The sequence below is a fragment of the Molothrus ater genome, chromosome 6 (assembly GCF_012460135.2).
Source record: "Molothrus ater isolate BHLD 08-10-18 breed brown headed cowbird chromosome 6, BPBGC_Mater_1.1, whole genome shotgun sequence".
Lineage (NCBI taxonomy): Eukaryota > Metazoa > Chordata > Aves > Passeriformes > Icteridae > Molothrus > Molothrus ater.
Window position 1 is genome coordinate 11,978,832 of NC_050483.2, and position 15,924 is coordinate 11,994,755.

Genomic DNA, 15,924 nt, shown 5'->3' on the forward strand with positions numbered 1-15,924 from the left:
CTGGTCAGTGAGAGGTAACAGCAGAAAGACTTTTCTCATCCCTTGCCCCCTGTGCACTTAGGTAAAAAGGTTAAGTAATGACCGAGGAATTAAACACGGGTAATTTCTCGCTGTTGTGTGGAACAAGGTTTGTGTTTCTCTCCAACCTCACTTTCAGGGGTAACCTGTGTTGCAGGAGTCCTCTGAATTTTGCTCAACTGCTGGAGGAAAAGGGAGGAAGGGCTCTTAACATCTCTATTAATAACCCTTAATAACAATAACCGGGTGATGTCTTCATGCCGGTGACTCTGTCAGGGGGTGCCTGGCAGCCCGTGTCTGTTCCCGTGTGATTGACAGGCTGCCAGCAGGATGCTGCCTCCATTGCAGGGGCGAGAGGCACAGGTGAGCTGCGAGGACAGACCGAGATCTGAAGAGGGTTCCCTAATAGGGGTGTTTGGGCTCTTTCAAGTGTCTCAGATGTACTCATTAAACACGAGGAGCTCGGGGCCGGCCTGACGGTGCTGTAAGGAAATGAAACTAGAACCCTTGATTATCCAGACAGTTCTCAACAGCCTCCTTCCAGGAGATTTCATGAGTGGCTGTGTATAAAAGGGAATAATGGTGGTGGATGGGAGAGGTAAAGAGGAAATTAGTGCGGGGTGCACTTATAAAAAGGAGCAAAGTAGGAAACAAAGCCCTGATGAGAGGGATGTGAAGACCAGAGTAACAAGGTGCAGTAATGCCTAGGAATCTCCCGTGCTGTTGAAGGAGTAGTTATGCTCAAGAAGAAATTATGGTCACTTTTAAAGATGCCCTGGAGAAATAGGGGACAGAAGGTGAGACTCAGAGAAGAAACTCTTTTTATGAAGAGGTCATTTTACCTTTGTAAGTTTCTTTCTCCTTGAGTTAAATGGTCTCCACTTGCCCGCTCATCTGTAAATGTTAAAAGGGGATGTTGGACCTGCATAGGTTACAAATGGACTAAAATGGAAGCTTTTGCTAACTAAACCAATTCCTTTTGAAATCAAGCTTGAATGAGCTTGTTAATAAAATGGGTCTGTTTTACTCCCATAAATGGCCCTTTTTATTTTCCTTGTATTTTTCTTTTTCCCAGAAGCCGGTCTGATTTTTACCATCTAAAAATCCCAGCGTTGTGGCTACTATCCAATTCTCCCCTTGATTTAAGAGGCTTTGCCATGTAGAGTTTTTCTTTGAGGGGTTTTCTTCTTTTGAGGTCTCTGGCAGCAGTGGGGGTATTCATAGTTATTACTGCCTAGAGAAGTCAGGATTTCAGGATTACCCCTCCCAGAAGTCCTGGTGCATCGCAAGGAGGACACTTGCTGCCTTGTAGCTATCAGCCCCTTGCTTTGCATCCCTGAAGGCCACTCGGGAAGCTGGGCCATGGCCATTGGCCTCAGGAGCAGCTGCCCATCTTTCAGCTTGGGGCCTTAGGGCTGCGTGCCAGCCCCAGTGTGACACCAGGATTGCCCCAGTGGTGTGAGAACTGCGGACTTGGGTTTCCACTCCGGGTTTGTGAGCAAAAAGCTTCCTTGGCAAGCACGCTCTGTGGTGCCAAGAAGCAGTGGAGACTCAGTAATACTCTTATGTGGGTCTTCATAGATATCATTGAGGATGAAGGGGCAGACTGAAAAAATAACAACAATAATAATGTTTCTGACTTGATGTGTTGTGGCATCACGTCAACTTATGTCAGGGAGGTAACAGCATTTTGTATGTTTGAAGTGACATAATATAACTTGACTGATGCAACATGACTTGATATTAGAAAATAGTGGTTCACAGTGGAACTCTGGCAGGTATCTTCCCCGAACAAATGTTAGGAACTGAGAGAAGAGGGACAAGAGGGGTGGGGGAGAGAAAGGTTGAGAGAGAAAAACTTCAAGGCTCTCATTTTAGTCAGTTTCACTGTGTAAATCACAGCAGAATTTGCTGTGGGCAAGCCAACCTACGCACCGTGCAGCGCATTTATATATTTCAAGATAATGAGAGTTAAGATATTTCTGAAATACGTAAATGTTTTGATCGCAAAGACCAGATTTCTGCTTAAAAAAGTAAACTGACATCAGGTAGCGTGATTAATTCCAACAGATTGTGTTAATTGTAGTTGACTTAAATTGCTGTACAAATGTGTTGGGGGTTAGAAAACTTTTTTTTTTTTAATTGTTGGTGTGTGAAATGAGTAAGCAGATAAAGTGTTTAAAAAAAAATCTGTTTGCACAGGGAGTAATCCAGCCTCTTTGACATGATGGAGCAGTAAAGGAATAAAATGTACATTGATCCAGTACTGCATATTTTTTCATGAGTACATTATGTCTGCTAGTTTGCTCTGCTGCAGAAGTCAGCTGTGACAGACAATGGCTAACTTCATTTTTATCAAAACCTTGCCTTTCATGTAGTTACCAAATAGTGGAAGTTGAAATGTACCATATATTTTGGGGTAATTCTGTCCTTTTTGAAGGTGGCAGGGTTGAAAAGTACACAGAAAGAAGGATGGAACATTTTTGGAGTTCACCATTTTCTGGTGGAGGCCAATAGTATATTGGAAGTGGTAAAGTGCTTCAAATCTAAAAAAAGCTGTGGCTTTGTTAGTTTTTGCGTGGATCCTTTTAACTATTAGACTTTAATCTTTGGGATAAAGTCCTCCTTCTTTCTAGCTTGTGACACTTCCTAAAAGAAAGTGATTATTTATGGTGGTTGCACTCTTAACGCTAAAATACATATTCAGCACTTGCAAACTAGTATCACTGGGAAACAGGAGTTGTTGGAAGCACTGGATGAAAACAGCTCAATGTAAACCGATACATTTAACATCAAATATTCTCAAGGACTGTTAGGATTAAGTATTGTGAATGAAGGGGGAAGGAAAAGCCACTTCAGCTGGGGATAAGGAATCTAATTAAAAATCGGTATTAAGGATATATAACTTGAGCCCGCTATCATGCTCTTTAGAGTACTGTTGTATCAGTAAAGGGGAGGAAGAAGTATCATTAAAGCAGAAATGAAATGTTTTCTCAGATTAAAAGACTGAGATGAGTGAAACGGTGCTGTTGATCTTGGTAGCGGAGTGTCTGATCCTGCAATCCTTGTGAGAGCCAGCGGAGACAACAGATAGGAATGAGAGTTGCAGGATGTAGGATAAAAGACGAGGGCCCCCAACTTGTCATTTTATATCTGAGCATTGATGGCATTTCTGAAAAGTGGAGCAAACCTGTTAAGTGTTTGTATCGCTTCTGATTAGGTAAATTCATTTTAATATCAACCTAGTGAAAATGGAGCTGCGTTCTCCGGAGTAGTACACCCTGAAACCAACACCAACGCGTGAAAACAAACCCAAAATGTTTGCGCAGAAAATCCGTATCAAGTTTTAGGTCACCAGAGATGTGTGAAATGTAGCTGGGAGCGGCGGGGGCTGGCGTAACATCAGCTGCGGAGAGTTGAGAGCCTCTGACCTGCCCGAGCTGCTGCGGGGCGCCAGCCACAATCCGTGCTCGCAGGGAGGGAGCAGGGCCGGAGCATCCCTGCGCCCCGGGCCCGCGGAGCGCACGGCGGCGGCGCAGGTGGCCCCGCGGCCGGCGGCACCTGGGCGGGGGCCGGGCGGGCTGCAGGTGGTGCTGCTGAGCCGGGAAGCCGCGCTCCGCCAGGAAATCCCGGCAGGAGCTCCAGAGGGGGCCCTGGGAAACGCGTGCATTTATTCATCGCAAGTGTGCAAGGCTCACCAATTGAGAGGCAGAGGCAGCGCTAGTCGGGCTTAGGTATTCTAGCCTCTGCGAATGTAATTTCGGATTTAGATTCAGCTTAAATCCAAAGGGAAAACACTTTATAAGGCTGAAAGCTGTGTAGTTGCAACAGCCAGGGTTATGAGCTATCAAAGGCAATTACATTAAAATAGATTATACTGTGTAAATTGAGCCATTTAGAAGGTGAGAACCAAAGAAACAGCTCTTCTTTCTAAAACCCCCTTCTTTCTAAATTGCAGTTTTAGTTCCTTGCAATTCTGAGGCACAAAAGTAGGTGAGACTGCTTTTGTATCTGCAAAGTGCTTTATTTCTGAGTGTAATTCTAACTGAGTGCAATCTAGGTTAAAAGCTGGACAACTGGGTAATTAGAGCTCACTTGCTGCTAAAGGACGATCAGCTGTACCGTAGCTCATTTGTGTTCCCAGAGACTTGCTCTCCTCTCCCCTGAGCGGAGGCTGCTGGAGAAGAAGCATCTGTGCCCGGACTTTTCTTGATTGCGGAGATGATGGTGCTGGACAAGGAGGACGGTAGGTGGGCTGAGATTGTGTAAGCCTGTGCTCGGTGTCTTCTGTGTGCTGCTAATGTAGAAATAAATAGTTTTGAAACAGACGTGCGCTGTGCATTTCAGAGTGTTCTGCTCTGAGCTTCTGATGTTTTTCTCTTGTGTAGGTAAAAGCGTGCTTGCTCTTTATTTTTTTTTAATCTCATTTCTGACATGATCGGACAGCCAAGAAGTGTTTACTCCGGGCTCTGTTTGCTGAAGGACGTAGCAGAAACAGCTTGATTTTTTTTTTTAAATATCTATGTAGATTTTTCTTTCTGCAAGTTACTCTAGTATATCCATTGTAGCCTGTTTGTTTTAACAGCTTTATTTGTAAATCTAATTTTGAGATTTTTCTTTCCCTTTCATTTGCATGCCATTTAGGTCTCTTTAATGTGCGCCTTTAATATCTATTTCTCACAGCTTTTCTTCATAGCTATAAACATAATGACAATAAGCTAATAAGCCTCTGTGCAAAAAAAAAAAAAAGCGTTGGTTTATTCTAAGAATTTACTCTTCTTTTAATAGCAGAAGTGGAGGTTCATTTGGGATGTAATTTCATGAATGAAGCTGAAGGAGAGCTTAACTGATTTTAGGACTTCACATATGCTTATTTTTTTAAGCTGACTAGTCCTTATCAAGGATGCTTAAGGGGAACAAATTGATGTGAGGAAGATCAGTGTTAGTTAGCAGCCTGAATGACCTGATGCTATCTTTTGCACATTGCCTGCCAGGGTGTGCAACTTAACTGCTCAGTCATCAGTAGTTTCTGGGATGAAGGTGGTAAGTTCAATCACAACTTTTTAATGAGGTGGGTTTTTTTTTGCTGAGGCTTTTTTGTGGCTTAGGTCTTCCCTCACAGCTCGTGCACTGAAAGCAAGGATTAAAACTGAGGCAGAGCAGAAGGCTTCTGCAGCCATCCACATGGACTTGTATCCATGGCGCTGCCTCTTGCCAAGGACCTCCGCCTTGGTGGCACTTTGTGTGTGGAAAGTGGGAACTGCATCTTAACTTTTAACAGGCATTTCTACCTGTTATCTCCTTATTTCATTCCACCTGTATAAATGGATGAAGTGGGCCATGTAATGGACTTCCCTGATCTTTTAAAATTTATTTTGGGAACCTCTTTAAAAGTGTTAAAAAAAAGGTCATAGGCTGTCGCCATTGGAAAATAAGAGAAATTACTGAATATTTGTAAGACTGTAGACAGGAAATAGCTTTTCACAGGGAGCAAAAGAGCTTGGAGAAATTGGAAGTTGGGCATTTTGGCAGTAGCATTGATTTTACTTGAAAAAAAAATATATATATACTGCTTTTTAAAATATTTATGAGAAAAATAACTTGTAATTCAAAGTCACTTACTTTCCTGTGTCAGAATCATGCTAACTGTGTTTTGTGACTAGTACTGAAAGCTGCTCAATGCTATTAAGTTGAAATTATATTATTTTTATTCCACAACCCATATCTGTCTTCTTGTATTTTACAACTGAATTAGTACTGCACTGCAGAATAATTAGGAAGGCTTGACTATTGAAAGACCAGAAGTCTTCTAAAGTTTCTCTTCCCTCTCTCCTTTCCTTGCCTCCCAAAAAAGGGAGTATTTTAGACCTAGCATTTTGAGGTCTTACCTCATTGTAAGTTTGATTTCTAAAATTCTCCCTGTGGCATATTCATGCATGTAGAATTTGAATCTAGTTTCTGGGATGGCATGTGAGGTTTTGTTTCATGAAGCATGTGGGACTATGAAAAAAATGAGAGCTTTTCAGAAAGACTTGACACCTTTAAAATATGAGACCAAGCAGAAATGTATCATTATCAGTGCCCCCTTGTATGCAGATTCAATCATATTTGGACTAAGAGTTGACCAATGTGAGATCAAAGTCCCTGTATAAGTTGTCATGCCCTTCTGAATTTATTCCGTGGTAATTAAGTTGGCATCTCAAAACTGTGAAATAATCTTATTCGCGGGGAGAAAAAAAACCCTAAATCATGGGCTTTATTTCTGTTAAGATATTGTAAGTTCCTTTGTTAACACAGTAGAACTTGAAAAAAAAAAGAGTAGATGTGGAGCATCTGTTACACATCTTCTAGATCAGCTTTGCAGTTGACTGGCCTGTGGATAAAAGACACGCTAAGTGCTTGAGTATTGCTTATGCTGGGAAAACAAATGAAGCTAACAGGGTTTCAAAGGCTTTGAAGCAGTGTCACTCTCAGAGGTGTTCAGTTGTTTTCTTTGGCAATATAAGTTGAAGCAAGCTAGTTTACTTTATTAGAGGCATAAGGCTACTCTTGTAACCTTCCTCTGACTAAGATGAATTTGGCTGGCTGACCTTATTTCTTGCTGGACCACACGTGTTGTGCTGGGTTTGGGTTTTTGGGGGGTTTTTCTTCCCCTCTTTAGGATTCATCTCTTTTAAAGGGCGGCAGCATTTTCTGTATTTTGTTAAATCTCCCTTTTCAATTTGTGCCTCCCTACAGAACTATGTTCTGCTATGATGGAGCAATGCAAATCAAGTAGAATAGCCCAAATTAATTCTTCACATTGGCGGCAGTATGATTGCCTGCATGGAATCAATAATGCATCATAGAGGGATCAAATTTTGGAGTATAATGTGTGAATAATGCTTGACACAAAACAAAAATTCAGTCATCATAATAGCAATTAGGAAAAAGCTGCAGCTTATCCCAGCTGTAATCTCTGTTAACAATGAAGCACAGCCTGGTAATCAGCATGTATGGTATGAAATGCACTAATAGAAATCACGGCTCTTTGTTATGTGTGTGGGGGGTGAAAGTTTCCTTTTCAGCTAACTTGTGCTGTGTTAACCAGACATGGCATCCTTCAACCAAATTGTGGAGTGTGTGTGCACTTGTAAAAACACTGATCAGCTGCGTGTTCATCCCGATGTTTGCATAGACAGGAGCCCCCCAAATCACGGGTCCTTTGTGTTTTTAAGCAGAACTCTGATTAAACAGATCACAAGAGTAGGCTGAGTAAAATATCAGAGGACTCCATTAAACATGTACCTTGGTTTTATATAGAAAGAGAATTTCATAGTTTCTTTAAAAATTAAAAGAAAAATGTGGTTACTCAGTGGTTGTGTGCATTGGGGTTGGAGAATGGGTCTAAGGTTGATGGGAGGTATTTAGGGAAATGAATATTAGGTAATTGGAAACTGGATTAGTGGCAGCAGTTGGGTTCCCTGTTGTGTGAAAGCCCATCTTGCCCCACACAGAAGGTAAAAAACCACAGCATTTGGAATTGGAAAAGCAGAGAGATGGATTGTATAATGTCAGTGACAGGACTTGTGCCACAGCACCCTGCCCGGACAGCGGGGCTGTGGGCTGGCTTCACAAGGGACTGTGCCAGCTGCCATATGGAGGTACCTATAGATAGGTAGATGGATATGGAGCGACACCTATCTCCAGCAACACAGGTCCAGGCAGTCCTGTTCTGTGGATAAAAATCATGATCCACACAAATTGTGCCACATAGCTGTTCTGCGTGCTGCTGGTGTCTTTTGTTTCCCTTCGAGCGTACCTTTCTCAGGTGTGCCTGTTGAGGAGTCATGCAGAGTGAGAAAGGGAGATGGCACGGTGGCTTTTCCTCATGAGACATGGAATTTAACTTTTCTGTTGCCTAATGTTCCTGAAGCTCTCTTTTTCCTTTTTATCTCCTGTGCCACTGTATGTCAGACCCTCTCTGTGGTCCACCGATGTCTAGCTTACCATGTGTGAAGAATCCCTACACATCTTCCCAGACATCAGCTTATTCAAAAGCTGACTGATGAACGTTACCAAAGACCTTATTTTTGCCTCTTTAGCTGAGTTACCTGTTGGTTTTTTGAGGGCTTGATCTTCACACATGTGGTTTTGGTGTGGTTTTAGAGGTTTGGTCTGCCTTTAGTTCATGACACAGTGTCCTTTTGTGACTCAGAATTACAGCAATGGATTAAAATATTTGTGAAGAGGAGATATAAAGTTGTAAAAGAAGTATTCTAAATAAAATTAGAGCACATTTGGCAGCAGAGCATGAGACTTGGTTTGGCCATAAAGGACTAAAAAACCATTTGGACTGTTTCTCCAAAGCTGACCAAGTGTGGAGTTAGAGGTAGTTCTTCCTGGAGATGCCCTCTGCCCTTGAAATGGCAAATATGGAAGCACAGCAGAAACATGGGGTAGTAAAGTAATGGCCTAAACCTATTCAAGAAATGGAGGCTACTGTGGTTGGAGCACTGATAACCTAGATATCCATTAAAATAAATCTCATCCTATGGGAAGGAGTGAAAGGAGGTAGCAGGCCTAAGAGGAGCAGACTGCTTTGAATAGGAGTATGGCAGGCAATCAAAAAGTTCCTAGTGTTTGTTCACACTAGATGGCTGAAGGATCTGGAGAGGATGTCATCATACTTCACCCCCAGATGCTGCTGACATGTGATAATTGCCTGGTTGACATAACAAGCGTTGAAACAGTGTAAGGACATTTTTCAGCTTGGGTAATAGGACAAAGGAAGCAGCTTGTTCTTGGAAATCAGTTTGCTCTAATTTTGCTTTAATGCAGTAGAAAGTGTACTTGATACCCTGGCAGCAGAACATAATTCGTCTTCTTTGGAGTTAGTGTTAAATTTTATTATCTTTATAAATACAATGTGAACATGTCAGCCTGTTTGTCACAGCCATTCCAAAAATGCTCTCTTATGGTAGAATCTTCGGAAAAATTCCTTTTAAGAGCAGTGCATTATTAATAAAGTAATCCATTAGGTCTGGTGATAAAGGGTCACAGCAGAGTCTGAAATACGTTTCTTAAATGGTTAAGAAATTTATCATGGTTGGAGGATTAATTGATTTCATTTGGAAGCTTTCTTAAGGTTTTCAGGCGTTGTGTTTAGAGAGGGTTTTATTCTCTTTGGAAATATGCTTGCTGCTCAAAGTTTTGCTTCGCTGTCATTAGCATGAACATTTCTGCTAAAGGCAAACTGTTCTTTAGCATTATGACTGATTGCATCTGCGAGGAGTCCTCCTTAGGTAAAGAATATGAAAGTTTATGGCAAATAAGGTATTGTACTTGAAATCAATCAGAATAGTGGCATCAAGCATTAAGTGTTGCAGTACAAGAATAAAGAAGGCACTGCAGATGCTGCTAAATGCTGAACTATAAAACTCCAATGGGTCTATATCTTTTAAAAATTGGACAGAATTGTCATCATTTAGAATACATAGACATAGTTTTAAACCGTATAGAAATCACTGCCCCCAACTTCAATAATGTGCGTAACTGTTGCCAGGGAATGATTTATTCAGTGAATGTAGCTCCTATTCACTGAAGACTTGGGGGTGGAGGGAAGGGCGTTTTGAAATGAAAGTTATTCACTATTAGATTAACATAATTAAACCTATCTGAGAAGAATTCACCACAGCTACTGGTTTTTTAGTTCTCTGTGTGCGTGTTTTCTCTGTCCTCCAGTGGGATGACTCCCAAGCCCAAGTTTCCAAGCACGATGTGGGGTGCTATCCATGCAAACAGATGCTCAACTCTCCAGTGAATGTTCTTGCAAACTATTTTCTACTTACATTCCATATCAAAGCAGATAATGGATACTCATGCCCAAATTTAGAGGGTTTTTAAGTTTCATTGAGTATTTTCGAGTTCTTTAGACCAATATTCAGAGTTCCTTGTGTGCTAATCAAACTCTGAAAGTGTGATTTGGGCAGTGAAAGTATTATTTGTCTTCCTTTTAAACAATTTATATCAACAGTTCTAGTTTCTCTTAGAGAAAAAGTGGATGATTGTTGCATATTCATGACTGAACTGCAGAGAACTTGGACCAGCATTAAACAATTAACCCTCTCGCCAACATCCATTTGAGTAGAAGCCAGGGATGTTCCTACTTGGTTTATTATGGATCTGAGATATAGAAATGTATTCCGGAGGACTGTGTTTCTAATAAATAAAAAGGCATAATGAGAATGTAACTGGGAAGGAAGACAAAAGCAGCCATGCTTTAAATTGTTAATGATGGTGCCAGTGGCTGCAGCTTTACCACAGCTGTTTAAATTGATCAGCTAGTGAAAATGTTTTGTTTTGGCATTTTCCCTGCATGTGCAACTCTTTCGAAGGGACTTCTGGAAGCTTTTCAAAGGGGAATCATGATCTTTTTTTAAACTAGGCTTAGAGCACCAGAGCTTCCAGTATTTTGGGATGCAATATTTAAGGATGCAGTTCAGTTTTTCTTTTGTAAAGTTTTTGGCTGATGAGCCATTATTTCTCCTAGATATCCTTTACCGCTTTTTTTCCCCCTCCACAAACACTACAAATGACTCCCTACCCATAAAAGCTGAGGGAACAGCGCACTTCCTAGCTGTTCTTTTTTCTTTTTTTTTTCCCCCATCTCTATTTTACTGATGCTACAGAGTTTGATCAAAACAGCAGAAAGGGGCTATATCAATTTGCTATGCATCTTTTGGTCAAGCATCCAGTGTGAAATTGTTCTATAAAATGTACTTTTTTAGAGGGAACTCGCTCCTAATTTCTTTCCTGGTTGGCTCTACCTTGCAGCTGAAGTGGGTTAAGCAACACCTCTTTATCACTTGTATCCTTTCCTTCCATTCCAGAGAAATGGGTATACCTCTGAAAAAGATGCAATCTCTTCAAGGCAGGTAGGGAGGAGAAGATTGGACTTTGTGTGTGTTCACAAGTGATGTGGTGGAGAAGAGATGTTTGGGCAGAGGACTGGCTTGAGCTGGTGAGCCTTGGTGTCTTTCCCAGGGCACCTCCTGCCTTGAGCTCATGAGCAGAGCTGCCTGGGACCTTGTGTGAAGCCTCTTCCTGGCATTCCTGGTGGCAGGTGACTCCTGGACAGGCCATGCTGTAGATAATGTTGAGCAGCCAGGTTTCTGCATTAATGTACTTGCAGTGAGGGTGGGTACTGAACATTATTCAGGATCCATTATATATTTATCCTTATAGTCCTTTGTGGAAAATGATTTCTGTAAGTACCCTGTTACGGTTATGAAAGCCTAAATAAGCATCAGTCTCAAACCCTTTGACCTGTCTGCACAGAATGGAGATCTGTTTTGAAAAGGACTCCTTTATATCTGTTTTTACTCCATGCCCTTCCATTCATTTGCCTATACAAAGCAATAAAGGGTAAAACCAAAGTAACATAAATTGGTCTGTCTTCCTGAATCCATGTCTCGCTAATGTACCCAGATTAACTCAACTGTAAATTGTCTCCTTTGGATGTCGTGTCTTGCTAAAAGTTTCCTATATGATTCATGATTTGGATTGCTTTTAACAGCTATTGGCTAAGCAATATGGTAAATGTACAAGGTGATGCAATTGGCATTAGTGAGAGGATGCACAGGAGCATGTAATGCAGTCAATACTACATTAACTACTGATGCCCAATTACAGAAACTGGAAGAGTGGCTTTTAGGAGCATTAGGACTTGCAGAAGAGCTGAGATCACCTGCCGCTCCTTGCCTAAAAGCTTCACCCTTTACGCGCTGGGATCAAAGCAAACATTTAGTTGCTATTTTGTCATGTATAACAACGAAGGTATTCCCACCCCCCCCTTTTTTTTTTCCAAAAAGTGTCACACTGATGCTTTTAGCACATGTAAAATCCTATCTCTGTATTTCAAGACTCTACTTCCATCTCCTGGGGCAAGACTTTATTTGAATAAAAACTCTTTAACCACCTCTGCATTTATTGTTTCTCTGAAGCTTACTATTTCAGCCAGTTTTTATTTTAAAGAAATACTAAGTGATATTTAGAGTGTCCTATTTCAGTGTGCCAGAGTGGGCTCCCCATCGCTCCCCCCAGCTTCTTTCCCTTTTCTAATCTGTATGTGATTGTTTGTGACCTCAGCTGGCTCCAAGTCTCTAAAAAGTGTTTTAAAATACAACCAGATACCACATAAAACAGGATATTTGAGTGTGTAACCTTTCTGCAGTCCACATTCAGATTAAGCACACATTGTTTCCACCACTGCTTTTAAACCCATTTGCAGGAGATGGCAAAGGACCACATTATACTAAAAAACAGTGCATACTTTCAGATTGAGCTGTGTGATCACAGCTTCTAAATCTATTTTAAAAATAATGAGCAATGTCGCTGTTACATGGCAAAGCTAGCAACCCACAAAGTTCCTCTGGACTTGGAGCGAGATGGGAAATTAAGCAGCTCTAAGAACACTGAAATATTTTAATATAAAAGACAGCTGGCAGGTGGCTTATTGCTCTTGTTGCAGCATTTGTCTTTACTTCCAGCTATGATACTTGGCATATCACTGCTGCTTTTAATCCTCAAAGCATTTTGCAGTACTGAGGAATTTGTGCTCCCCAAGTGATCATCCCCCAGAACTCTGCCTGGATATCTGGGGGATGTGCCTGACCCCCATGAGGCCTGGGTGGACTTTTGTGTTTTAGCTGTCCCTGGTTCGTTCCTCTCTGCTGGGCCTGGGTCCCACCTTGCCTTCTGTCCCATGCTGGGTTAGGAGGTCAGACCACTGCAGAAGAAGGGAGAAATAACTTCTGGATCTCCTGGGAAGGACAGAGTGCTATTGAAGCAATTGCTCTCCTTAACTGTTTTGGGGGCAGTTTTATTGATCCCCTCTCAATTGGCAATTTTAATTTTGGGGGTTTTTTTCATCTCGGAGGTCCTGTCCAAGCAATTGCAAATTGTTGAAGAAAATTCTTCGCTGTCTTCCTGCCATAATTATGGGCATTGGTCACATTCCCCTCCTGCTCCTGCCGTGACTGTGAGCAAGGGGCTCATGCCCCTCTTCCATTTTCTGGGGGCAGCAGAAAAAACAGGGTAAGGCTGTGCTGTAAAACATCCTGATGGTCTACAGGCATTTTCTCAGTGACCTTTTTTTTTTTTTTGGTAGATGGTGCCTTAAGTTCTCAGCCGGAGTTGTGTCCCTTGTCCGCGTTGTGTTTGCTGCGGAGCCCCCGGAGCTCTGCCCCATAACAGGGCTGGTCCGGGCTGGTGGCTGCGGCCGGGGGCAGAGGAGGAGCCTGTTATTTTTAAGCCTGACTGTTGCTTTCAGGTGCCGATCGATGCTCTTTTGAACGTCTGGGGGAGGAGAGCAGAAGGTGACCTGCTGGTTTTCCCCTTGCACTAATGTGTTTAAAAGGTGGCACCAGCAGCGGGGGCGTGCGGGAACTCGGCTGAGCTGTGCCTTCAGCGCGCTTGAAACGCAGACGAGTATCCTGAGCTTGATGCACTTTCCAAGCTGTACAAACAATGTTTGAAAAGTCTGAAGTACCCAGCAGGGCGAGTCAAAACGTCCTTGAGCAACTTTGTATTTAGACAGTGTTTTCTCTTTGCCTTTGATCAGGAGGGAACAGATGTGCCTCCTCTCATGTGTGTGTTTGTGCACACCCCCTGATGTAGGCGCATTCCCTGTCCTTGTGCAGGGCTGCAGTATTTAGGGTATGCTGTTATTCCTCTTTGTTCTTCCTTATTACTGTTGTTCTCTTGCTTTTTTGTTGTTTTCGTTTTTCCAGAGAGTCTAAGTTGGAATTTAAAGAGGTCGGACTAAACAAGGTTTTAACTTACTCTCGCTCATTTCCTTATCTCTCTTTAACTTGGATAGAGTGGAAAAAGAATATGTATATAGTAATGCTCCCTTTAAAAAAAAAAACAATATGCATATATATATATAATCGATTCCTTGACTAGTTTTTTGGAGGGGCAGGTTTTGAGCATTTGGTCTAAGTGGGCTGCTCAGTGAAATTTGTACATTCATAAAATAGCTGATTGAAAAGCAATATTTCAGATAAATACAAGCCAGCGATCTATCAGCAGTTGTAATAAAAGCTGGGCTTCAGGCTGTGATTTTATTTTGAAATAATAAGAATTGCTTTATTCTTTTTACTTGAGTTACCATGGTAATTCTGTCGTGTAGCAGTGTTATATTGATTTAGAAAGTGGACAGTAATATTTCTTTTGTGTTATTCTGTTTCTAGGGGTTGATTTCTAATTTCCACTTGGAGATTACTTTTATAAATTTCTTAAGTCCTTCCACTTTTTTCTCTAGCAGTGTAATTTTCCTCTCACACATTGCTATTTTCTGAGCTTATTGGTTTGCTCTTATTTTAAATTAAACTTGCTGGTTTCAAATATTGAAATGACATCTTTGTCTGTGTCTGTACTTTGGTTTAGCAAAATATTACAGTCTGCTGTTTTATGCTTAATAATTTAAGGGAAGCTTTATGTCTGCCATCAGGGGTTGTTGGTAACTCATGACTAAACCAACACAGAGCTCAAACCTCTGACATTTTAATACCATGTAATGGTGCTTCCACCCTGCACACTGTTTGGGTTTTTCTTTAATCTGCCTTGTGTGTGTGTCCTAAAAAGAATGCCAATTAAATTCTGAAGAGATCAGGAGGAGCTTTTGGGTGGAGCTGGGTCTTGGCCACTTCAGGTCTCTGTCACTCTTGAAAGAAGCACTGGTTTTATCTATGGCACAGGTACCATTCCTGACCACTCATATTTCTCTTGCAATTAAGAAGCTTCAAGTTTTCTAGAGGCAGAGTTTTGACTTCCAGAAGTGCTTGTACACGTTCAGTGACTGGGGGAAAAGTAACAAACTCCCTTAGCTCTGTACAGGATTGTTATATAAGATTTTCCCAACCATTCTGGTGCTGTGCAACCTTAGCTACAGAGCACTGCTCTTGGATTGCTGCTGCTTTAAGAAATGACGGTCTATAGCAGTCTGTGGCTGTTCCTTGTGGCATCTCTTTCTGTTTTTGTGAATGAGAAATAATGCTTCTATTCTGAACCTGGGAGAAGAAGGGAAATGAACCTCAGGCATCACTGTCTTCAGAAGCAGTGTTTTAGATCCTGAAACCAAAGCCATAAATTCTGCTTTCCAACAGGAGGCATTCAGATGAGCTTTTAGTTTAGAGGTTGGGATACCTACTTTGTGAGAACTAAGGACAGGTTTCCTGATGGTATAAAACCACCACTGGTAGGTTTTGTGGTGCAGCTATCTGGTGGGAGTGGGATTGAAGCCATGTGCTGTTTCCCCTTGGTTTCATTCCTGTACGAAGCTCACAAAAATAAGAAGAGGAGCCCAGGAACCCCAGCTGATCTCTTTGGGGATCACTGGAACATCTACAAGTAGGAATTACCCCTAGCTGGAAAGGGCAGAAGGGGAGGAAAAGGGTGGCTTGGACAGATGGTGATTGACCTCAAAAGGACTGAGGTGTGAAGTCGGTGGTAAAAGGCAAATGCAATCCTGAATGAATTGAACAAGAAATTGCTAATAATGATTCCTGTTAATAATGCTGGAGAGAGGCACTGGTAGACCTTGTCTGCTATGGGTAACTTGTAGATCCCTGAAGCTAAGGGACAGTAAATCCATGTGGAAGTAGGGGCAGAGAGGATGCTCATGAGGAGCAATCTGTGCTTCAACTCGTCTGCCTTTGCACAATGAAGGCTGACTGGTCTGGACAAGCACTCTGGGAGGAGAAACACCAGGGACAAAGGAAAAGTGGACTTTTTACCCCATTAGAACAAGTAGTTGGAAATGGCTAAGAATGTTTCTAGGCTAGCAATTTAAAAGCTGCTGGGCTTCTGGTCTCTTAGATCTGCTTTCCTCAGAGGTAGTGGGGGCGTGAAGCTGACTTGCTT

General features: G+C 41.9%; 1 protein-coding gene across 4 annotated transcripts in view; it reads left to right on the forward strand.

Moving 5' to 3' along the window:
- LMO1 (LIM domain only 1) overlaps positions 1–15,924 on the forward strand; it is a 63,657-nt gene that overhangs the window by 5,254 nt on the left and 42,479 nt on the right. The window contains exon 2 of one of the 4 annotated variants that reach the window (XM_036383416.2): positions 4,163–4,264. The exons of 2 other annotated variants lie outside the window; for them this stretch is intronic. In XM_036383416.2, the coding sequence (XP_036239309.1) occupies positions 4,240–4,264 (25 nt within the window). In that variant the 5' untranslated portion in view covers positions 4,163–4,239. Of the gene's footprint in view, positions 1–3,774; positions 4,265–15,924 lie in introns of those variants that run through there. One more of the 4 variants, XM_036383417.2, reaches the window with a different exon arrangement.